The 26,458-nt window shown below is 40.6% G+C and overlaps 1 protein-coding gene across 1 annotated transcript; it reads right to left on the reverse strand.

The window, feature by feature from the left end:
• Positions 1-1,681: 1,681 nt before the first annotated feature.
• On the reverse strand, positions 1,682-22,627 carry cds2 (CDP-diacylglycerol synthase (phosphatidate cytidylyltransferase) 2). The gene is made up of 13 exons (XM_034148773.1): positions 22,427-22,627; positions 16,134-16,255; positions 13,230-13,326; positions 12,449-12,546; positions 11,170-11,309; positions 9,473-9,531; positions 6,386-6,468; positions 6,004-6,091; positions 5,569-5,637; positions 5,010-5,162; positions 4,307-4,426; positions 4,071-4,174; positions 1,682-1,839 (listed from the first exon to the last, which is right to left on the reverse strand). The coding sequence occupies exons 1-13, from the start codon at positions 22,487-22,489 to the stop codon at positions 1,704-1,706; spliced, it is 1,332 nt and encodes a 443-aa protein (XP_034004664.1). The 5' UTR covers positions 22,490-22,627; the 3' UTR covers positions 1,682-1,703.
• Between the last annotated feature and the right edge of the window lie 3,831 nt (positions 22,628-26,458).

Here is a 26,458-nt window from a genome sequence, read left to right on the forward strand (position 1 = left end):
CACGTAAGTTACTTAATTTGGCTTTCACTGACGGGGATAAATTATATATGTTCTGATTGGATGGAAACTAAAGGATGAATCTGAAGAGACATGATGGACAACCTGATGTGATTGGATGATTATGGTGACATATAAGAGCCTTTATCTTTATCCAACCAGAGTTGGACCCACGTTACGGCACGTACACTGAATACAGATGTTTGTTCCCAAAATAACCCAGAAAGATGTGACCATTTGTTGATGTACTTAGCAATATTAATTTGTACCAGTTTTTGGCCTGGAGGTTTGAAGCACAAGCCAAAACTGCTTTACCTTTCTTTAACAATATCAACATAAAGTCATACGGACATTTCTAAAATGCAAGTAAATATGTTGTACATCAGTTGCTCTTTAGTTAGTTACGCCTAATTTAAACTTCAAAGGGCTAAATGCCAGTGAGGCTATTGATTTAGCACAATAAAAAGATGCAAGAAATTCCAATTTGTTCCCCTTTTTACCTGGGGTGCTTCCCCTAAAGAAAACAAAACAAAATGAACTCAACATTAGAGAATCTTTTATATTCGAACCACCAAATGAAGCGGACATTTGCCACTGGTATAGATATCAAAGGGTCCTTTCTGTAAAACATCTTGAATTGGCAATCAGGTCACATCTGGCACAGCTGCCGTCACACACACAGGTCCACCAGCGATAAACATATTCTGTATATAATCTGTATTTCTGCCCTGAAGCTGCTAACATTACAACATAAAGAAGCAGATATTGGCAGTTTAGAAACCATTATTGTTTCTACTAATGTAACAAACAGATGCAACAATCCCACCACCTTACAAAACATGTGGTAAAACAGCTATTTGTCAGAGATTAAAACTATGTAACAGAGAATAAGCCAATTAAAGAAAATCATGATTGTATTCTGAGAGCTTTTCTGCAAATTATTGACCATTATTCTGAGAGGGTGCTGCTGTCAGTCGCACTGGCCTTCAAAATAAAACACTATTCTTGTATGGAGGATTGTATCTGTAACTGATCCTGTCAAACACTTCAGGGTAACTTAGCTATTCTTCTCAGGACATTATTTTGTGTTAATACATGATGAAATTATGTCAATGTCTCTTTTATGAAATGATGAATGGCACCAAAAACACAGGAAAAACAGAAACAAACTCACATATAAATGCACGTGGCGAATGGCAAAGGTGAATTGAGTCTGAATAAAACACGACATTTAGATATCATAGAACAAATATAAAAAACATCTATGTATAAATATAAACAATCACGACACAGAAACTTAAAATCTGTGGAGGAGGAGGGGGGGGGGGGGGGGGTGGTAACAATACAGTACAGTGAGTGTTGAGAGCAGTGCATTAAAACTGAAAAACACACATTAATAGGTATATAGAGGATATCCAGGTAGAAATGTCTATCTGACCAACAGTGTTAATACAAGTCGTCTATAACGGAAATGTGTAACAGTACGGTAACTCACAAACACTGGACTCCCAGACCAAATGACGTGGAATGAAAAAAAGCTGAAGTTTTTTGTCGTTTTTCTTTTTTCTCTGATGTGTTTTTCGCTCACACACAAATCACTGCCAGTGTCCCGGGTCAGCAGGGGGTCCTCGGGGTGCTACCCTCCTCTCTCTTCTCCACCTCGGGGTGAGCCACAGTGGGGTGAGGGGGGGGGGGGGGGGGGGTGTCTAGGCCATGACGTCCTCCAGCGCCGGCAGGAAACCCTTCTCCGTCAGGTGAGCCTTCAGGGAGTTGAAGATGTGGAGCTGCTGGTCGATGCGCAGAGCCAGGAGCTGCTGGATCACCTTGCTGGGGTTCGGGCCCCTGAGAGGAGAGGGAAGATAATTAGGGAGGGAAATTAGGAAGATTATAACATCAAATCTCACCATCGATCCAAAATAAATTAATCGGTGGTAAAAGAATAAGAAACAAAAATATAGACATGTTAAATTGGAGGGCTCATTTTCTGAGGGTTCAAGCTGGAACCACGTGCTTTATCTGCTTTGAGTTCATTTATAAAAAGTGCTAGAGCTTGACTACATAGCATTTTTACAGCCTGATCTATATAGTAAACTCAATATGAAGTTACATTTAAAATCTTTTTTTAAGTAAAGATATTGACCAATACTGAAAAGTCTCAAACAAAATTCAGTTTTCATACTTTAGTTTCATGTTTGTATATTTATTCAGTGTCAGAGGAAGACATAAAACAACTCAAGATACAGAGATAACTCTTTAATGGTTATTAGCAAGCTAGCTAGTTTAAAGTTCAACCAACAGTTTGTTTTCTTCAAGAAATCAAATGTTTCGTCTAACAGTCAGGAATAAAATAAACAGTGGCGAACCGTCAGGGCCTTCAAGGTATTCAGAGAATACCCTGGAACACTCAAATAAAACAAACAAAAAATCGATTTAATTATATAAATAAAATGTAATAAAATGTATATAAAATGAATAAATGAGATTCGTATCTGTGTTGTTTGTCCTTCTCGGTCCATGCCCTACGCATTTCAGTGGTTTTTTGTTAGAAAATAAATGCAACCAATCAGATATTGTTCTGGGTCTCTGGGTAGAATATCCTTCAACCAATGTATTCTATATCCTTGATAGAATGCCCTGGCCGTTACACTGAATGAGAGCATACATTTGGATTGACAGTTTGATCAACCAATCATATATTGATTTGTAGCCAATGGGCGTATTCTTTCAGAGTTTCCCTCGGTTCCAGGGTACTCTAGAACAGTGGTTCTCAACTGGTGGGACCCGTTTCGAGTGGGTCGCAGATGTGTGAGTGAAGACATTTTATTTAGTTTTATTTATTTTTTATTTTGGAAGAAAGTCAAACTTTTATTTTGAAGGCCCGATTTTCTAATGCTGTGCATGCAGTGGGCGTTGGACTGGAAGTACCGGAGACCATGAACGGTTTTGAAAACTTCTGTCATGTAGTGATCATCTTCTCAATAAAGCATCTTTGCGGATGTTTTTTCGAGTTTTCTGGCCAATCAGAATCAAGATTGTTGCCGGAAGTCCCCACGGAGAATAACTTTGTGGTAGAACTATTCTTTATACATCCATGGGTACAACTTCAGATACAAATGAACACATAATGAAATATGTCCCCCGGTTTGATGATTGACAGGTCACAGAACAATGGGGGCTATCTACCCTTACCCACAATTTTAAGTAATTCACACAGACTATCTACTCTTTGCTCTTCTCTCTGTGTGGAGCAGCAAGCTGTCAGAACAAAGTGAAAAACAAACAATGGCATAACATATTATTAATATGTCGGGTAGGAATAGATGTATTTATTTTCTTCTCAGAGTGTACCAGAATGCGTAGTTTATATGTTAGTATTTCTAAAAATCTCCTGGGGGAGAATCCCCCCAGACCCCCTGCTGGGGTTGGGTTTTCAGCATGTGGGCCTCTCTATGTTATACAGTTCAGCTTTGATTCCATCATCTCATTCAACCTTTTTTAAAAGCATACTTTAGTTCTGTGAAGGGACATAAGGGATATATGCACTGTACTTCACTTTAATTAATAGTGTATGCTGAAAGGCGTATATATTACAGCACCATTTCTTGTTGAATAGATATGAGTGGTTCAAAATGTCGGGTCGCGATTTATTGACAAAGGAAAAAGTGGGTCCCGAGGCCTGACCAGTTGAGAACCACTGCTCTAGAAGGCCCGGTAGCGATGTGGGGCAAGCCCCTCTCTCTGCTGTCAAAATGAACGTGTACTGTAAAAACTACACTGGCGTGCTTAGAGTATTTTTCTATTCAATGTGTGCGGCAAAAAAATAATCACCATATGGGCACTGTGCTGCCATACCCACCAAACGTCATCTCATAATTCAGAGAGCTGATTGGCTGTAAGTACGTGTGGCGCGAAAAGTTATTTGTTTACGTGTTTAAAAAAGTACCAGAAGCTTATATATACACATCCAAGTTGTTCGTGCCCCACCACTTTTGTACATATAAAAACGCCACTGATCACTGTACATTGCTAATTAGGTTATAAAACATATCAACAAACCATAGCAGTGTGTTTACCTGATGAAGCTGGCAATGTAGACGTTAACAAATGTTGCCATGAGGTACTGGCAGTCGAACCGGTCCATAATGCCACCGTGACCCGGGATCGTGTTGGCAAAATCCTGGAAGAACACACAACAGTACATGTGATCAGACTGCTGCTATGCGTATAATATAAATGGAGCAAAGACAACAGACATTAAAAGGGATAGTTGGAGTGTTTTGAAGTAAACAAACGTGTCAGAAATCCATACTTTGATCTTGAAGGCTCTCTTGAAGCCGCTGGCGAAGAATCCTCCGAAGGGTCCCATGATGGAGGCGAAGGAGGAGAGGGCGATGCTGTGGATCTGGAACGGATACAGACGCACCGTGGTCTGCGGAGACAAGGAACATGTGTCAGACTGAAACAGAGACCAGCAGTTCAATCAAACTAAACTAGTTACTAGTGCTTTGGCTAAAATAGGACTTGCATCCCCAGGCTTTTAGTATCAAAATCAAACCTGGCGGAGAAAAATATAATGAGGTTGAAACGTATGATAAAAACCTGGTGTTAAACAGGACTTCGGTTCTGTTAATGTGTACTCTAGAAACAACATTTAGATATATTTGAACTTTACTTAATGAGTAACACAGGATCACAACTAAATAACATAGCTGACACAATTACAACTAGCTGAAACTACAGGCTAGGTCCTGACATAAATGTAATAAGCTTTGAGTTTGCAACATGTAATGTTTGACCTGTTAAGAATAAACGTCTATATTTTTCTATAGCTTCCAAAGTGTTTGAAAGGTTGCTACACAAATACATTATTCTACAAATATTACGGATCCCTCTTGTTTTTTGGCTTACTGGATTTGCAATATAGTGATTTTATTGTTTCATAGTTACATGAATGTTTATATGACTTGTGATGCCAGAAAAGGAAGGACAGATGAAGGTCAGGAGGGTCTTACCCATCCGGTGAAGGACTCCAGGAAGGAGGGCAGGGTGTAGTCCTGCAGCTGGAAAAGCTCCGACGGCTCGCAGTCTACCTGGAACCGGTTGGAGTCGTTGTTGAACTCCACCGGGCAGACGAAGTAACGCCAGCCGGACATCACGTAGGAGAGCTGGGGGAGAGCAAGTTTCAGTTACTGCATGCTGCCTCTGATTTTTTTATTATAAATATTGTTTCACTGTCAAATGATGACAGACATAACGGGAAGAAAAGCTACAACATGTACAGTGTTTAATAATTCAGAGCTACCATAACAAACTTTATTTAGATGTTGCACATCTCAGTGAAACAGCCAGGATGTTAGGATTTTACGCTCATTTTTTCTGTCTACCGATTTTAATGAAGCTTGTTGAAAAGCTGTACCATGTGCCAACAAGGATCTAATTAAAGTGTAATTTTCATTTATATAGCGATATTGGGCATTTGTGCTGCATTATCTAACTAATAATACTAGACTTTTCTAAGATAGAAAAACACGTCCAAAAACGACAAAACTCAGGATTCTCTATAACTCTTACCATGATGCCGAACACTATGGTGGAGAACAATCCACCGATGAATCCCTCCCATGTCTTCTTAGGTGAAAGCTGCAGAGGACAGTGAATGTATAAATAGCAGGTTAATACATCACCATGTACCAAACAACACTTTTAAAGTGTCCATGAAATGTGTCAATAAAACACTGACTGCCGATAAGTAAACAAGAACAAGAACAAGGAGCTAATATTATGGAGAAATACCTAAAATGATGTCATAAAACGTTCATATTCTCTGGAGTGGAGTAACATAACAAGAGTCAATTTCCAGACTCCAGACAAAAACTAAGTGATACTTACAAAATTGGGTTTTCATTTACTAGAAACACGTGAGTTTTATTGATGAAACACAGGCTGAACATCTGTTGCTTGCATTAATAGTTCTGAAAATAGGGAAAACAATAATATGCAACCAACCTTGATGAGAGGGGTGCGCCCGAAGAAGAAACCAAACATGTAGGCCATAATGTCGTTACAGATCACACAGGAAATTGGCACAATGAACCTGAGAAGAGAAGAGTTAACATGAGACTCATAAATAAGAGACTTAGAGAAAACAAGTTTTGTAAAACAAGCGGCATGTATTTGGATTTTTCTAGCCATAAACACGGTAAACATAGTAGGTGCAGTTTTTTTTTATTGAAATGCAATGAGGCCCAGTGTGAGTATAATATGAAAATGTGAAAAATGTTCAAGTTTATTGAAATCGTAAAACTGTGTCTTTTTAAAGACAGTAACTTAAGAAACTATTAAGTTGAAGCTTAATCTATGTGAAGATGATAAAGGACTGTTTATTTACCAGATCATCCCCTCAAACAGGTTGTGAATGATGAAGTGAGACTGAGTCACCACGATCAGCAGAGTCACATGAGTCCAACCAAACTGTGGAGACAAAACATCATTAGGAAAATATGTATACAATCATTTGTCTGACAATTAACCCAATTATATTCATGACTAAGGGTCCTTGTTCCAAATATGTATTGATAGATTTGATGGTGGAACAACACCCATAGGGATTACTGTCTGCGGAGACTACACTGAGATGGGATTTAGCTGAAAAGGATATTAGCTTGATTAAATTCAAAATGTGTTTGAAGGCAGTGTATCCTATTTAACATTAAGAGCTGTGTTTTTGTAAACCTCAGGCTCCATAATTAATATATATTAATTCATACATTCCACTGACACGGTTTTTTCCATTATCAGCAGTGTTTTAGGGCCAAATTAAATCAAATTAAAGAGAAGGGACGCTTAGACGCACCAAAGTTCTATCTGAGCCGTGGCTCAATGACTGTACTCGTGCTCTCAGACGCGCTTGCAGGCGTGCAGAGAGAAAATGGAAAAAGGATAAACTCCATGTCTCCCTAGAAATCCTTCGTGCTTGCCTTTCTGACTACCAGACGGCAGTCAAAGCAGCCAAAACAGAGCACATTTCTCTGTTCATCTCCAAAAACAGCCATAAACCTCAGGTTCTTTTTAATGTCCTCAACTCTATCATTAATCCCTGTGATGTTTCTTCTATTGTCCCATCGACTACTCTGTGATAAGTTTCTTACATTTTTTATTGAAAAAGTATCTGCTCTTAGGCTAGCCCACACTAGTGCTACCCCAGATCCTGCTCCTTTTCTGTGCCCTGCTGTCCTCGACCACTTTGAGCCTGTATCCCTCTCTTCTCTCTCGGATGTAGTCAAGCACCTGCGGCCGACAAACGGCACCTCAGACAGCATTCCCTCTCGCCTTCTCAGTGATGTTTTTGATTCAGTTGGAGCAAGTATTTTATTACTTTTAAACACCTCTCTTAGCTCAGGATGTGTCCCAGCTGCCTTCAAACATGCCGTGGTTAAGCCACTCCTTAAAAAGAAAAATCTCGACCCTTCCATTCTCGCAAATTTTAGGCCCATCTCCCAGCTACCTTTTTTATCAAAAGCCCTGGAGCGAGTAGTCTACGCCCAGCTGCAGTCTTTTTTAACCATCCATGGAATCCATGAAAAGTTTCAGTCTGGCTTCAAACCCATGCACAGCACTGAAACAGCCCTTTTAAGAGTTTTTAATAATCTGCTCCTAGCCGCCGACTCAGGTAGCCCAGCTGTCTTGGTGCTGTTAGACCTGACAGCTGCCTTTGACACTGTGGACCATAGCATCCTGCTGTCACGGCTTGAACAGTCCCGCTGGCATCACAGGCTCTGCACTTGCATGGTTCAGGTCCTACCTGACAGACCGTAGCTTCTCGGTACAGCTAGGTGCCTTCTCCTCTGCCAAAGCCCCTCTTACCTGTGGGGTTCCCCAAGGCTCGATTCTGGGCCCCATCCTTTTTCTACTGTACATACTGCCCCTAGGTTCAATTCTCACAAAACATAATATTCCCTTCCACTGCTACGCCGACGATGTACAGATCTATCTGCCTCTCAAAGCAAATGTCAAACACTCACTACAGCAGTTGATGGACTGCTTAACAGAGATAAAATCCTGGCTGAGGAAAAACGTTCTCAACCTCAACGAGAGCAAGACTGAGGTCATCTTTTTTGGACCCCAACCTCCAGCCTCTCCGGTTGATATTCTGGGCTCTCTCAAAATGAACCTTGGAGTGACCTTCACTAGCACTTTTAAATTCGACAAGCAGGTCAGCACCGTAGTCAAATCCTGCTTTTTTTAAATAAGACTATTGGTCAAAACCAAGTCGTATTTATCTTTTAATGACTTAGAAAGGGTTATTAACGCCTTTGTAACCTCGAGACTGGACTATTGCAACGCTCTGTATGTAGGTATGGACCAGGCCTCAATTAAACGCCTACAGCTAGTCCAAAACGCTGCTGCACGTTTGCTGACTGGCCACAAAAAGCGTGACCACATCACCCCTATTCTGGCCTCACTACACTGGCTTCCAGTTCGGTTCAGAATTGATTTTAAAATCCTTTTATTTGTTTTTAAGCACTAAATGGGCTGGCTCCGGCCTATATAGCTGAACTGCTCCAGCGCTACACCCCAGCCAGAGCTTTAAGGTCTGCTGACCAGCTGCTGCTGGTAGTGCCCAAGACCAGGCTCAAAACCCGAGGGCACCGAGCCTTCGCAGCAGCTGGCCCCAGGCCCCTCCATGTGAGGTCGGCCCAGACCCTAGGGGTTTTTAAATCTAAACTAAAAACACACTTCTTCTCTCTGGCCTTCTAGTTAGAGCGGAGCACGACTCCTGACTTTTCCTTGTGTTTTTTTATTTTTTTAATTTTTTTAAAATATATCTGTTGTAATTTATTGTCTTTTATTGTGATTGTAGTAATGTGTTTTTATTACATGTACAGCACTTTGGCTCGACCAAAAATCGCTTTTAAATGTGCTTTATAAATAAAACTTGATTTGATTTGATTTTTTTTGAAGGGGAGGAGGGTAATGAGAGTAAGGAAAATAAGCAAGATGAAATTGTTTTAAAAAAGGTGGGTATTCTCTGAGATTTGTAAGAAAAAAAATCAGGCATTAACAACAACAAAAATTAATTAATTCCTGCATTGAAAAAAAAGAATTACGTTTTTTTTATTACTTTGTTATTGCTTCACTTGCAAGGTTGGACACCCTTCCACTGGCTGCATAATTTACATTTTTCTTTTTACAAACACTGTAATATCCTTCTCTCTGTGAACATAGAGCCTGGATTAGGACCAAAGATCACAGGATTGATGTGTCTTGTTGATCTAATCCATATCACAGATGTTGTCTTAGATGATTGCTTTCCCTTTGATTGAACAGGCACTGATTTTTCTGCTTGACACATATTTAATGACTGTATGCCAGACAATTTATTAGAGCAATCTCCAGCCCTCTTCTACACACACTTGAGGGCCTGTATTTCATCTCGCCTCATCAATAACCCAGGAGCCTCCAGGTTGCCACTCACCATGTAGAACTGCAGGCGGTAGTGCTTCTTCACCAAGCTCAGCACAAACATGCAGAAACCTGCAACAACACATGCTGCGTTAAAAATGTTGATATAACCTGGTCTGTGAAAGAGAGGGGGGTTAATTAAGTCAGAATTATGTTCATCTCTGTTCCAACTCATCTAAATTTAGCTTGACCTATTTCAGACAAAGCCCTGAGTAAATGTGCAGAGAGGAGGTTTGTACAAGACTGAGCTTAGAAGAGGATGTTGCATAGAAGAGACGAAAAAGTGCTTTTACTGGGAAGAAGAAGTTAAAGCAGACATAGTTTACACCCGAGGAAGAAGGACGCTTCAAGGTTTTAAAAGAATCTACATATGATTGCAGATGTATGCATTTTCTGGCACTTCAAGGTGTGGCAAAATGATCATCAAAGCCGGCCCATTCAGTGTGAACATAGAAGGCAAAAGGCAGCGACAATCAAGGTGCTTCCTTCCTCCTCACTTCCTGTTCAGTTGCAGCAGAACTGAATTACCAACTGACAACCTGCAGACAGGAAGTGGGACTTCTTCAGTTTGCACAGAGCCTAAAATAACCCACTTTTAGGGTTATTATGTTCATAAAGGATATTCTAAATGTTGGTATTCAACGCTGGATTAACAGAATTCATTCAGTTTTTCGAGTTGACAAAACTAAGACGTTCGGATACAATATTGACAATTTAATTAGCAAATGACAGTTTAAACAGTAGGTTGATCATTATATATATACACTCTATATCCTTTACCATGTGAAAAAGCACTTCTTATCTGCCCACATTAAGTTAAGTGATTTCATTTGATAAAATGTTAAACTCTGACGCCAAGGACCTTTGCACTGTGGCATATTTAGACAAGGCCTTAATGCAACTATCCAGTAGAAAGTGATCATGTGTGTGGCTGGAGTTTGGTCAAAGTGATAAAAGTGTGAGTGGTACACCACATGTCACTTCCTCTCTGCTTAGCCGGCACAGTTGTACTATGCAAGGACACTTAACTTTCAAAATAGAAAAAACAAGCTATTCCAGAAATAGGCACAGAGTAAGATTTCTTCAACAACAACAAAAAGTTTCGACTCATACACTAATAATCTCTCCTAATCATCACTTGTTACCTACTATGAGGTTAACACTCTGCCTCTGTTTTCTGCCTTTACTCTCATTTTGCTTTTACCTCAATAAAAATGTCTTTTCAAAACTGCAATGAATGTCAAATGAAAGTCAAATGATTGTAGCTTGTTGCCTTTATGTTGGAACTGCACACTCGTTTATTCATTCTGACAACAATTGATTTACATTTTAAGAGACTTGGTTCTCTTTAGATGCTCAGATGACTTTTCAAATCTACCTTCACATATTCAAAGAGCTCTATTGATGGGCATGGCTTAAAAAAAAAAAAGAATTCTCCAAGAATAAATTGCATGAACCCGTTGCAAAATTGCAAACTGATCATTTCAATTGTCAACATTAAGGGGAAGCAGTTTGGGGACCCTTGCATTTCTTTTCAAAAATAAAGGGTGAATCTGAGATTGGCTTATCACACACTGGCTCCATAACCCCTGTGCCAAGTTAGACAAATCCAAGTCTTTGGACCTTTAAGTTGATCCCTCTAACACGCCGACATGTGGACAGATGTTATAACTATAGCTATATTTTCCCCAGGCTTGTCAGTGTTTGTACCTGTGAGGTAGAGGGCAAAGGAGATAAATCTGTGATATTTGCTGAGGATGCGAAGCGGCTCCTCTCTTTGCACCAGAGTGAAGAAGCAGTCCGTCACGGTTTCACCATAGAAGAAGTAGTTGACACACAGCAGGAAGTACCTGTGGGGTGGAAGACATGTTCATGTTTCAAGGCTTCACACCAGCAGCATATCAGACATTCAGTATGCCTGCAGAAAAACCAGTGAGGCCATGTTAATGAACTCACCGACTCATCTCACTGCATTTTACTAATGTTTTGTCAAAGAAGAGAGTTTAGGTTTTTCTGCTGAAGGCATAGGGAATGTCAGGATTATCTATCAAACTAGTGTACACCACTAAAGCTAAGAAATAAAGATGCACCGATGGAAATGTCATATAAAAGTCACACCAGCCAAGTCACTGTTATAATTGAAAGCATAGACAAACATTTGTGTAACTTTTCTTGGTGACAATTAAATGTAATGTTCATAATTATAAGAGAAACATCTGATACAAATATTACTCTGTACTGTTTCTGCCTTTTATTACATTACATATTATATATCTGACGCTTTCAGTGACCTTCATATAATTTAACAATGAAGACTTGCCTACAGGAGCAATTTAGGGTTAAGTATCTTTCCCAAGGACTCTTCACATGTTGTCAGGAGGTGGGATTGAACTGCTGACCCCCTGATTCACCTATTAAAGACTCTCCCCTATTTATTATTGATTTATGTGTCAGTTTAACTACTTAATTATACAAAAATATGTATAAGTCAGTATCTATTTACACAAAAGTAAAGGTGTGTGTATTATATGTTGATTACTTTGAGCAGCAGGCATGGGAATGATTTGCAATATATTATTGAAGTGTCTCATTAAGTCTTTTCCTCCAAGGTCCTGCCGGTGTTACGAATCAGAAGCTTTAGGTCTTCGTTGCTCGCACTGAAAAAATTCTACACCGATGACATGGTGTGTGTGTTTGCCTGGATATGATGTAAAATAATCATGTTGTATTTAAATGATCGGCCACTTCGATCGGTGCATCTCCACTAAAATCACAGCTCTGATAATTCACAATCTTTGCCATTTTTGCTGATTGGATTAATAATCTACAATCTAAACCAAATGTAATCAGGTCAGTAAACAAACCTCAGGAAGTCTGCAACAAAACAAAAAAGCAAGACAACACAATAAGATGGAAGCACATATGCAATGTTCATGACACACCATTTTGTGTGTGTGTGTGCGTGCGTGTGCGTGTGTGTGTGTCTCACCAGCTCAACGTCCTGAACCAGGGCAGGTGGTAGGAGTGGTACACACTGTAGCCAATGGTGATGATTTCCTGGAAGCACTTTATCTGAACAAAGAGGACCTACACACGGAGAAACAGTGGGGCTTCAGAAGTGTGTGTGTGTGTGTGTGTGTGTGTGTGTGTGTGTGTGTGTGTGTGTGTGTGTGAGAATATGTCCTGGTACCCTAGTGACACAAAATGGCTGACAGGCCTATCTTCAGGGAATTCCCATATGCAGAGATCTTGCATGCTATTACAAGATGTCATTTAATGTCATGAGATAACAATTTACATTTATGTGCTGGAAGTCAACTGAACGTGCAGCAGAGAGAAAATATTGAATGTCTAAAACACTGTACAGCTCATGGAGAAAATGTGCCTGTACCTTTAATATAGGGCAGAGGGGATACAGAGGGGGTATCAGCTGGCCTCCCAGAATGTTGTTGTAATGTAAATCTGCTTTGTGATGTCCTCTTATAAAGAGAGCCTGTTTCACTCGGAACAGTACGTTCTCCGTTGGAAGGGACGTCATACTTGAAAGTATAAAGATCTTTATTGCCTTTAATACGAATATTGTGTTGCTGTACGTTTGTTACCTAACTGATTATTCTCTCTAGACCACAGCTGATTTTAAAGCTGCTACGACACAAGTCTTACACCTCTTTTTCAGCACTGGTTGGAAGTCACTTTTCTAACATATTCTCTGTAAGGTAACTCTGGAGGAGTCTGAGGGTTTTGCACGGCACCATCAGTTTTGTACTCACAATCATCATAAGCACTATGGGGCCCAGGTAGATGATGAGGAAGAAGAAGGAGATCATGGCTAGCGTGAGGATGCCTCGGACCCACCAGTTCCTCCATCTTAAAAGGAAACACACACATTTTCTTTTTTATTATGCACATGCATCTCATAGTTCTTTTACAAGTTAACATAACTGGTTAGTAAACAATACATTTAGCAGTAGTAGACTTTACAAAAGGAAGTGGATTAAAAATGACACACACACACACACACACACACACACACACACACACACACACACACACACACACACACACACACACACACACACACACACACACACACACACACACACACACACACACACACACACACACACACACACACACACACACACACACACACACACACACACACACACACACACACACACATCACACACACACACACACACACACACACACACACACACACACACACACACACACACACACACACACACACACACACACACACACACACACACACACACACACACACACACACACACACACACACACACACACACACACACACACACACACACACACACACACACACACACACACACACACACACACACACACACACACACACACACACACACACACACACACACACACACACACACACACACCTTATGTGCCCATCCCCCCACATGTATCACACCTGGCACACGCAATACATGTTCTGTGTCTATTCTTTGTATATTTACTGCAGTTTTTCATGTATACCAGTAGTCTGATACAATATTTACAGTTTGAAAGGGTGTTAACCTGTTAAGCCCCAAGCCTGTTTTTCAGGTCTCAGGCTCAAAAATGACATGCCCAGAACAAATGACTATATCTTCACTTCTAAAAGGGGAAAATTAATAATCTTTTTTCTCAAAGCAATGATACACCTGTGAGTTGAAAATATAAATCATTGTGTCCGTCCAAAAATAAACCATTACTTATAGTGAAAACCACCCTTGAATGATGGGATAGTAGACTAAAGCTTTAGGAATCCAAACTATAACATATAATAAGTACCCTGTATCAAGATTGATGCAAAACAAGTGACATTTGACCTTTTAAGAGAGGTTTAGCAACAAAAAAAAACACCTCTGGGGTCATTTGGGTGGAAATGGGTGTATTTGCCATTTCTCTGGAACCCATTGGTCGATTTTGATGATTGACATCTATTTTGAACCGTTAGAGCCAATAGAATCGAAGGGGAATTTCCACATGCACACACACGCTACCATTGAGAAATGAGAGCTATGCGCACGTAGTTTGCCCAAAGCGAAACCTATCTTACGCTCTGAAATCTGAAAACTGAAAACTAGATTTATTGCTGATGGATTATCAGAAATCATTTCAAAGTGACACAGACATTGGATTAACCTATGGATTACCCTTCAGCAGGGTTTTTATCGTTTTAATGCCATTGAACACAACTTTTGATCAGAAAACAACAAAGGTAAGACATATTGCCGTGTTGGCTACCTAATGCTACGTGGTGTGATGTCTTTGTTAGCTTCTCATGTCGAGAGTTCGGATCGGTCAGTAATGATACTAATACCTGTCGAATCTGTGCAATCTCAGTTTGCTAATCGATATCTTGTTTGTGCAGATACGATAAGTAATAAGGGTATTTTAATGTGAGTTCTGTGCTAAGTGTGTTAGCATTTTTTCGCTCAGGGCTAATTCAGAGCCTTTGTTATTACCCTTATGTTTCGTTTTGCTAAAAATTGTTAATATTGTCTGATAGCTGAGTTTCTTCCCGTTAAGTGGGTATGACGCATTAATAGGTTTTTAAATGTTAAGAAGCCCTCAGACGCTGTTTCTTGCAGATGTTGCGATTTTACCAAAAGTAAGGGGGGGAAACGAAGACAATGGGAGGGTTAATAATGTTTCTACCGGGAATAGAGGGTCAAGTTCAGTGAGTCACATCCACTGTGTGAGGAAGGAATCCTGTGTGTGAATCATGACACCACTGCTGTTAGATTCAGGAAAAACATGGGCCTGTAGCTCTATACAAAGCAATGTAGTGACTCACTGTATGACCCGTAACCAAGAGTAGCTCTTTAGATAAAAGGCGTTAAGTCAAATAGCTATTTTTATATTCTATGCTGGACAATTTTACATCACTGAGCAGGCTGAACACCTTGCTTCAAGATCATATTTTATTTAAATTACAAACAAAACCCAGCAATATGTTTTTCCCTTTAAAGCTCACCTATTGTGCAAAATCCCCTTTTTCATGTCTTTTCTACATCAACATGTGTCCCCTCTTCTTCATGTCTCTTCTACATCAACATGTGTCCCCTCTTCTTCATGTCTTCTCTACATCAACATGTGTCCCCTCTGTGTAAAAAGATTCTGACAGTTTCAGGAACAAAGATTCTCTCTCTTTTTGTCCTGATCCATTTATATAAAAACCTGTCTGAAAATGAGCTGATCAGATTTTGGCCACTTTATTTCATTTCATTTCAAACCTTTATTTATCCAGGTGTATCCCATTGAGATCATTGATCTCTTTCAAGGGAGACATTTATGATGTCATAAAGTTTTTTGGGCTTGTGTAACCTTTAGCCAATCACCAACCAAGGTAACCCCCCCCCACCTTATCACCTGAATCTCCTCCTTGAGCACCATTGTGTTCTTTTTAACCAAATATCTCTCAGAGGGGCGTGGGGAGTGGCTCCTTATTTTCATCTAAAGTAACAGACAGAGAATCAGCACTTTGGAAACAGGGCTGAAACAGAGGGGATTATGGGATGCTGCAATGATCTGTTTGGTGTTTCAGACAAACACTTCAGAGACATGTTTGTATATATCTGAGACCTATTATATATTGATGAAAAACAGTATAATAGGAGACCTTTAACAGTCAGTGATAGTACCTTGAGGAGAGTCCAGAGAGGGCCTTGTTTAAAACCTCTGGGGTGTCATCAGCAGGGGCCGGCACCTTCGACTCTCCATCTGACGCTCCATCTTTCTCGAACCTCAGCTCGCTGTCTGAACCCTGACGAAGAGGAAGAAATACGACATTTAATAAAGATATGAGGCTGCAGAAAGTAATTGAAAACCTACACTGTTCATTTTATATTTAATTGAACATCCCATTCACACTTGAATTAAAAAGGTCATCTTGTAAAAACATTTTTTTTGAGAGAAACCCTTTTATGGTCCTTCTTGTCAAAGCTTATTTAGTCCAGTCATTTAACACCCTATGCATACCACTTTATCCACAATGCATATATATTCTATTCTATGCTCTCACACACACACACACACACACACACACACACACACACACACACACACACACACACACACACACACACACACACACACACACACACACACACACACACACACACACACACACACAGCACACACACACACACACACACACACACACACACACACACACACACACACACACACACACACACACACACACACACACACACACACACACACACACACACACACACACACACACACACACACACACACACACACACACACACACACACACACACACACACACACACACACACACACACACACACTTTGAGGTCATTTTGTCCTTCCCACTTTTCTCCCCCCCACAGACCTCTCTGCTGCTGCTGACCAAATTAGGCTCTGAGTTCTCACTTCACAGCAGATGGTCTGCGTGCTGTTTGAGTCTCACAGTTTAACATCTAAACACCTCGACATTACTGCTGCTGGATATTTTCTGTATGAATGACAGACCTTTGTAGTATGTCTTACAGCAAAAGCAACAACGGTACATTTCTTGGAAACATGTTTCTTTCTAAAATAGGCTTAAAAAAATACATCACAACAAGGAATGCCAACATAACAACGATTTCCATTCATGTTTAATCTGGCTAATAGTTTCTATATTCATGAAATAATCATTTGCTCTCTAAAATGTCCAAAAACTGTGAAAACTGTGAATCTCAGTTTAAAAAGTCCAAAGTGATGTCTTTAAATGTCTTGTTATGTCAGGCAACTCATACAAATATTCACTTTATTATGATATGACACAGAGAGAAGCGGGAAACCTCCATATTTCAGAGGCTTAAAGCTGCATTTGTTCTACTTTTTGTCAAAATGTATTGTTTATATCATTGATTGGCGATCATTTTTTTGTCAAACTACTTTTATAGTCCGTATCACAACATATATTGCTCAAAATCAACATATTAATAAAAAAGGAAAAGAATGTTACAAGAAATAGGTTGTAAAGTGACTGACGATCGCATTAAAACTAGACATTTATTTCATTATAAAGATGTTTTTGTAGCAATGACATCCTGCCATACGGATTCAGTTTACTCTCTTGTGTATATTACTGTCACTTTAACAGCTGCAACAGTCAGTGTGTGTCCACCATTGTTAGAGTGTCCCTGAGAAAAACACCCATTCTTTAGGCTGCCAATTCCCTCTGGATCCACTCAGCCAAAAAAAACTAAAACTGTACATTTTCATAGATTTGGAAGATTTAATCTCCTTATATTATATGAAACACACTAAGTCCAGGCAAAGCGAAACACACACACATAGAGACTAATTTTCCGCCTACTGGTTTCTATGGAAACAATGTCCGTCACTCAGGATGCTCGAGTTAAAAATAGCCGCTTTTTTCACACAAACACTCCTCCCCTTCCATGCTTCCTGGTCATCAGCGTCAACACTGAGTGTCTCCAATTCATTAGAAAGAGCTAAATCTGCAGGCTGTGAAAGGATCAGGAGCACAGGTCATTTTTTAATCTGGTTTAGGCTTTATTTTATGTACAGATGTCTTTCAGAAAATAAAGCATAAAGCAAAAGAGGAGATTGGTGATTCATCTTCTCAGCTATGGGTTTACAGGCACAAATATTTCATAGCAACTGTTTTGAATAGCTGACAACCACACGTGTTCAGATAGACATTTTTAAAAAGTAGACTTCCGGACATCGCCTGACTTGCACACAATAAATGTCTATAATTAGAAATGTACACGACCAGATGATGCACCACAAAGATATCCAAAAATGGTGAACATAACGTTCAAAGGTTTGATCATAGTGTAACTCATTCATAAAATGTGTCACCTGCATTTCAGTCTACCCATATTTATGCAATCCATAATACAAGTTACCAAAACTAATGCCATCCTTATTTCCTAAGCTGATCCAGATAAAAAGGTCAAAGCAGGGCCAGAATAGATTAAACCCTTTTTTTACATCATTTTAGAAAAAGGGGGTCGAGTAGAAAGGTTGTGTTCCCTGCAGGAATACACTTTATATTTGTATCTGATTATTTTTTAGTGATTGCTTGTGGTTCTCCCTCAGCTAAACCACATGACAATTCACTATTTGCCTGCATTTCCAAATTCAAATAGGTCTCTCGTACACAATCCCTGCTCTAGCATTTACTCGGTGAAGGGGCAAGTTAGACTGGAGCCACACGAGAACCGTAACGCAAACAAACCGAATTCGATATCAAAAAAGTCTTCCGTCCACACGCAACAGGCACCAGAAACGTGTCCTCTCACACGAGACCACTCGAAAGCGCTGGAGACGCTGTAGTACATATGCCGGGCCTGTAAGTGGCGCTGTACTTCTGCCACAAAATACACCAAAAGCAGCGAAGAAGACTTCCCGCGCATGGTTGCCATGGTTGCTCTTCTGTTTATTCTCCGCTGTGGACGCTCTGGCTCTTTTTCTCCCTCCCCGAGGCAAGCGTGTGCTCCTGCTGTAAATCTCTCCGGTAGTCCACCAGCAGATGAAAAACACCCACCTCTCCGCCTCTTCCAAGGGACGAGGGGACCGTGCAGCAGAGTTTCCGTTAGATTTTTTTTTCCGCCGGTCAACATGTCCGTTAAAGTTTAAATCTTCCGGACAAAATTAGAAAAGTGCCGGTCAAAGGTCTTCTTTGTAATTTATTGAGCTTTAAAACAAATTGATAACGACTCTATATAATAATATAAGAATAAAAAACGGAGCCTCTCTTTTCCTCCCCCTCTTCTGACAGCCCAGCAGCTGATCTCTGAGCAGGAGAGGCGGGGCTATTGCTTCAACGTTATCAGGAAATGATCGTATAGGCGTAATCACAGAGCCGTTCGGCCCCCCAGAGCGTTGCGTCCACAGATCTACCCACCTTGGGACCCGTTATCGACCCTGTTGGCCTCATGTGGCCGAACCGTCTATATGATAGAGGATTGTAGCGGATACGACCGTTACCGTTTTCGTGTGGCTGCAGCCTTAGGCCCCGCTCACACGGGAACGTTTGCGTTTATGCACAGTATGCGTATTCAAAAAAGTCTTCCGTTCACATGCATTCGTTTCATTTAACGTGTCTGTTCAAACGAGACCGCTGGAAACGCTGTAGTACATATGCCGGGACTGTAAGTGGCGCTGTAACTTCCGCCAAAATACACCAAAAGTAGCGAAGAAGAGCAGCCCAGCAGCCCCCGCCGCAATGTTGCCATGGCTACCCTTCTGTTCATGCCCCGCGGTGTATTTAGCAACATGTAGTTCATGTAATTCTCCATGTCCACTTGTTGCTGATGGTTGTGGTAGAGGAGCTGTATATTTTTGCACTAATATCTGTAGCATGGTCAGTAGCAGTAGCACTAGCAGTAGCTACTGACAGGTGTGTGTGGCGATTGCTGGTATTCAGCGGGATATAGTCATTTCCTCAGCATATGGATAAATGCTACGGGGAAGTTAACTGAAAGAAACCGAATCTGTGGATATTGCATCGACCGACGTCTCCGTGGAGAGGACCCGCTCAGAAAAGAGAGATATTCTCTACAAACACCGGGTGAGATCCTCCTTTGTCAATATAATGGATCAATGCATGAAATCTGACTCTGTTTATTTTGTTTAAGGAGTATATTGGGCGTTAACTATTCTGGTTTGCCTTTTATAATATTATTTCATTCAAGAACCCCTTGTGCGTTTAATTAACACAGCTATTTTTGATAGTTGCTACAGCAGTGAGCAGGAGAGGTGGGGAGAGGTGGGGCTATCGCAATTTTTTCAGGAAATATTCGTATAGAGGTGATTACACGGACTCGGTTGACCCCCCAGAGCGTTTAGTTTGCAAATCTATCCACCTTGGGACCCGTTATCGTTTGTGGGGTCAGTTTCTATCGGCCTCGTGTAAATAATAGGGCTATACGCACGCGAAACTATGCAGATACAAGCAGTTTTCTCCTCGTGTAAACGGCGCCTTAGTGTCAAGATAACCTGTTTGTTTCGGGGGGTTTTTAAATCCAGGATGTTGTGTTTACACAGGATATAGCTGGAGAGACTGTGCTTTACGCGGTGGTATTATGTGAAATCAGCTTCAGATTATCTCAGATGTATTGAGTTTAGACATGTAAGGTTCAGATGCCTGCATTTCTAGCTTTACTTTATTAAATAGTGACAAAAAAAGGCATAAGGTACTTACACTGGATGAACTTTCTATTTTGGTATAAAAGTTCAAATGTAATAAACAAGATCATACTGAATTTATATGTTGTTTTTTTGTTTAAATGAACCCAAAGAGATGTGATATATGAAATCAGGTTTGTGAGTTAACACCTCTTTAAAACAATAATGAATAATAATAATGTTATATGTGCAATGATATGAATAACCCACATTTAACCCACTTTCGACTATAATATTTTTGCTTTTTTGTCACTGTTTAATTACTTAATTATTATGTATTTACTGTTAAATAAGGTATTGTTCTTCTTTCGTCTTGTAGATGCATTGTCCCCTTTTGCTGCTGTAACGCGGCAAATGTCTCTTCTGTGGAACAAATATTAGACTTTTCTTATCTTTAATAGTAGTGATGTGATCTAGATATCACTATACCTAATTGTGAATGGGATGAACTGATTAGGAGCACAAAGGCAGCGTCTTTGACTACTCACTGCTGGGCTGCTTTAAAACACAATACGATCAGAAGACAATCAACCAAAGCATGAAGGTTACAGCTCTTTGAGGGCTGAGTGGCCTCTAGTCTATAACCATTCCTTAAATCTGCCCTATGAGGTTTTATGGTCTGGATGTAGCTAATGGCCCACTTACTGCTTTTAGCTGTTCTGCAATTATCTGTAATCATGTCCTCTTGTTCTGGATTATGGATCCTAACGCCCATCACATCACCACCATGGCATTTACTGGAACATAATGTTGTCCAACACACAATAATGCATTTAGTTTTCCTTCAGTAGAACAAGAGCGTTTTAATATCCTGTTACAGACAGCAGAATGCCTGAAGCAGTTGTTATTGATTTAGCAGCTAAGCTAATGCTACACTAGCATAAAGAAGTATGTGAGCCTTGTTTGTTTAGAGGCAGCTGAGTAAACAGATGACTTTGTTGGAGAAATACATGTAATTAAGATCAAATTACAGTCTTCAACATATTTTAGCTTGAGGCCATTTCAACCCTTTGTGTGATGCAACACCCTGTCATTTGCTCACTGCAAAACATCCATCAAATTGTTCATATTTAGCTCTTCATGAAACAAAAACACTGCTTCAACTCAATTGAACATCGTTACAAGAAAAGCAATTCTACACATCGGCATGTAGATGATAAAGAAAGCAGACTTAAAATTGATGTAATTTCTATTTGTTTTGCCTGTTGTTTTCACCACGTCCCACACCCAGGAAGAAGCGTCTACCAATCAGGTTTAAAATGAGAGTAGTTTGGCGGATGATTTGTACAACACATTTCATTGGATTTGCATCCCCCTTTAAAATCAATCTACTACTAAATCGACTGTATCCAACAACAAAATGACAAATTAAATCAATATTTACATAACTTCCCCTCTAGCTACAGGTCACACACCACAGCCATTCCTAGCATTCGGTGACATTATCCATATATTTAGCAATTAAAAGGGCTATTGTTATTTGCAAAAGCTTGGTTGTACATGTTTAATAGGCTACCCCACTACTATAAAAAAAATTGTATATACCCAGGATATTCAAAAGTCTAAATAATCACTCTGATTTTAGTAGGCCAAGCTGCCAAAAGCATGTTTGCTCAACTTCCATAACATATACACACAAAGGACTACTAACATATTCTACATGTTTGTCCCTGTTGTATAATCAAATTATGAATAATAATGCTTACAGTGCGGAGCATCAGAGCTATGTGGCTAACTAGCATTAGCTTCCCGTTACCTTGTCCTCTGACGGCTGTGTTTGTATCGGTGCTTCGGCTCCACGGTGCCTGAGCTCGGTCATATTAAGAGGTTTTGTAGCCCCGATGACTCCAGAGAAGCTCCTGTGTCTCAGAGACACTTTTTATTCGGACTGACAGATCTCCTGCTGAGCGTGTTAGCTGGTTTCTGCACAGCGACACTTTCCACTCGATGAACCAAGTCTATGTCAAGTCAGAATGAATGAAAAAGCTTGGGAAAGAAGAGCACTTCCGCTTTTCAAAATAAAACTAAAATGGTTACATTTAAAGGTCCCCTATTATACTGTTTTTCATCAATATATTATAGGTCTCAGATACAAAACACGTCTCTGAAGTGTTTGGCTCCAAACACCAAACAAATAATTGCAGCATCCCATAATCCCCTCTGTGTCAGCCCTGATTCAAAAGTGCTGATTCTCTGTCTGTTACTTTAGATGAAAATAAGGAGCCACTCCCCACGCCCTTCTGAGAGGTATTTGGTTAAAAAGAACAAAAGTACGGTGAAAAGTACTCCGGTGTGAACGCGGCTATGGTGGTGCTCTAGGAGGAGATTCAGGTGAGAAGGTGGGGGGGGGGGGGGGGGGGGGGGTTACCTTGGCCGGTGATTGGCTAATGGTTACACAAGCCAAAAAATCTTTATGACATCATAAAGTGGCCAAAATCTGATCAGCTCATTTTCAGACAGGTTTTTATATAAATGGATCAGGACGAAAAGAGAGAGAATCTTTTTTCCTGAAACCTTCAGAATCTCTTTACACAGAGGGGACACATGTTGATGTAGAAAAGACATGAACAAGTGGATTTTGCATAATAGGTGACCTTTAACACTGCTTGCATCCATAAACTGTATATATAAAGCTTACATCACATAGGTAGAACAGTTTTCTTCAGAGGTGGTACTCAGATCTTGTACTTGAGTAAAAGTAGAAGTACCAGAGTGTAGAAATACTCTGTTACAAGTAAAATCCTGCATTAAAATGTTACTTAAAGTGGACCTATCATGCTATATTTGAATAATATAGTATAGGACCATACCTATATAAGGCATATTTATACATTTTTTTTTTCAAAATACCAAACAGATCATGCATTTTAGCCATGCCTCATTTTGCTCAATTTGACATTTTTTAGCTCTGTTTTTGCAAGGGCTGATTCTGTGAGAACAGCACCATCTACAGGCCTGGCATATGTACTACAGCGTCTCCAGCGCTTTCGAACGGCAATGGCCGTGGCTGTCTCCTCCTGATTGGTGGAGTTGGCCCAATAGCCGTAGCGCCACTGTCCTGACGTCAGGACAGTGTTCAAATCTGGATCAGTTTTTATCAGATCCGTTGCAGCCCCTTTTTTTGAGATTTGGGTATGGAGGAAAATAGAGAGGGTTGTGTTTTCTGACACTTGGTGAGTTCCCTGGAACACCGGGGACACATATTCATGTATAAAAGATGTACAAAAGTGCATTTTGCATGATAGGTCCCCTTTAAGTCCTCGCCAACTACAGGCCCATCTCCAACCTCCCATTTCTAGCCAAGGTGCTGGAAAAAGTAGTTGCCGCCCAGCTTCAGGACCATCTACAACTAAACGGCCTCTTTGAAAAATTCCAGTCCGGTTTCCGTTCCGCCCACAGCACTGAAACAGCTCTGGTCAGGGTCACAAACGACCTGTTGATGGCGGCTGACACTGGATCCCCATCTCTCCTCATCCTCCTGGATCTGACTGCAGCATTCGACACTGTCGACCATAACATCCTCCTTCAGCGCCTCAAACACACCATCGGACTCTCTGACTCCGCCCTGAGCTGGTTCCAGTCCTACCTGTCTGGAAGAACAGAGTACGTCTCCTTGGGAGGTGCGAGGTCCCAGACACACCCTGTCACCTGTGGTGTCCCTCAAGGGTCGGTCATTGGGCCCACTCTGTTCACCCTATACACTCTTCCCCTTGGCCGTGTCATCAGCAGGCATGGAATATCATTCCATTGCTATGCTGATGACACGCAGCTATATATAAAGACAGACCCTATCCCCCATGCATCGTCACTGTCACCATCATCGTCACCGTTCCCATCAACATCCCTTAACACCTGCATTGAGGAGATAAAGGCTTGGATGCGAGAAAACTTCCTGCAACTAAATAGCTCCAAAACAGAAGCTATTTTAGTTGGCACACCAAACCAGGTCCAGTCATCCCCCATAACCCACATTACCTTTTCTGGCCAAAACATACCCCTCTCCACAGCAGTTACCAACCTGGGTGTAAGATTTGACAGACATCTGACTTTTGACACCCACATCAAACACCTGTGCAAAACCTCCTTCTACCACCTCAGGAACATTGCTAAACTCCGTCCCACACTCTCCCTGTCAGATGCAGAACAACTGGTCCATGCCTTCGTCTCCTCAAGGCTCGATTACTGCAACGCTCTCCTCATCGGGACTCCTAGCGGGAGCCTTCAGAAGCTCCAATATGTACAGAACAGTGCCGCTAGGATCCTGATGAGGGTGAGAAAATACAACCACATCACACCCGTTCTTCATTCCCTCCACTGGCTTCCTGTCTCATTCAGGATCGACTACAAGATCGCACTACTGACCCATCAATGCATCCACGGGAACGCTCCTCCATACCTGAAGGAACTTCTCACATCTCAAACCTCCACACGCAACCTCCGCTACACAACCAACCATCTGCTTCGCCCCCCCAGGACCAAACTACGCACAATGGGGGATCGGGCTTTCTGTGCAGCTGCTCCTCGCCTGTGGAATTCCCTCCCAGACCACCTGAGGACTCCACAGACTACTGACTCCTTCAAGAAAGCCCTAAAAACCTTTATTTTAAAAAAAGCTTTTGATTAAAACTTTTGTTTATTTTATTTGTTTTTATTATGCCTCCTGTAGCACCTTGGGATTGCTGCTAGCAATGAAAGTTGCTTTATAAATTGAATTTATTATTATTATTATTATTTAAGTAAGAGTACAGAAGTATTGGCATCAAAATATAATTAAAGTATTAAAAGTAAAAGTACTCATTATGTAGATTGGTCCATTTCAGAATAATATATATTATATGTTTTGATTATAATTATTTGTGCATTTTAAGTGTTATTAAAGCTGGTAAAGGTGCAGCTAGTTTGAATGACTTTGTATAGCTACTGCAGCCGCAGCGTAGCTTGTGAATTTTACTCCAGGTTGAACTAAAGATAATCAATAAATGTAGTGGAGTAAAAGTACAAGATTTGCCTCTGAATTGCAGTGGAATAGAAGTACAGTCAGTAGAGGCTTGGACTGTGAGCCGTAGGGTCGCCGGTTCAAGTCGCCGAACAGACCTAACTATGGAGTGTGGACTGCTACTTGGAGAGGTCCCAGTTCACCTCCTGCCCTGCCGTGGTGCCCTTGAGCAAGGCACCGGACAACCCCCCCACTACCATTGCTCCCCGGGCGCTGTACAATAGCTGCCCACTGCTCCTATACTCCTGGTACTAGGATGGGTTAAAAGCTGCGCTGTGTGCTCTGCATGTGTGACCATTACAGAGGGGTTCATCCCTCACAATCTATCTATCTATCTATAAAGTAGCATTAAATGGAAATACTCAAGTAAGGTACAGTATCTCAAAATTGTACTTAAGTACTTAGGTTTTCTTTACCTATTGCTCTGTCATTTATTTCATATTATGTTTTATTTCATTTATATTTAGTGAGGAACAGACATGACAGGTGAGACTAGAAAAGACAGAGTTAATATATTGGGTGACATGATGAGAAAATAAACCAACAAACTAAAAAAAGGAGGAATAGTGGAGTGTGAGGAGGAAAGAAACTAAAAGAGAAGAATAAATAAGTAAATTAATTAGGGTACGAAAGTTTTTCCTGTCCTGTCGTTCCGTATTAAATGGTTTAGTTCTGCAAAAGCTGCTAATACTTATCTGATTATGTGTGCAAGTATATAACTCTGGCTGTATGAGGGATCCACTTTGAATGAAATCATATATTCACCTAATTGATTTCAGACAAAGAGGAAAA

Source organism: Trematomus bernacchii, unplaced genomic scaffold, assembly GCF_902827165.1.
Source record: "Trematomus bernacchii unplaced genomic scaffold, fTreBer1.1, whole genome shotgun sequence".
Classification (NCBI taxonomy): domain Eukaryota; kingdom Metazoa; phylum Chordata; class Actinopteri; order Perciformes; family Nototheniidae; genus Trematomus; species Trematomus bernacchii.

Coding starts and splice junctions, on each gene's coding strand:
- cds2 (XM_034148773.1), bottom strand. CDS start 22,489: ATGACCGAGCTCAGGCACCGTGGAGCCGAAGCACCGATACAAACACAG. Junction 6,469..9,472: donor ACCGCCTGCAGTTCTACATG/GTGAGTGGCAAC, acceptor TTGTCTCCACAG/TTTGGTTGGACTCATGTGAC. Junction 1,840..4,070: donor TACATTGCCAGCTTCATCAG/GTAAACACACTG, acceptor CTCTCCTCTCAG/GGGCCCGAACCCCAGCAAGG.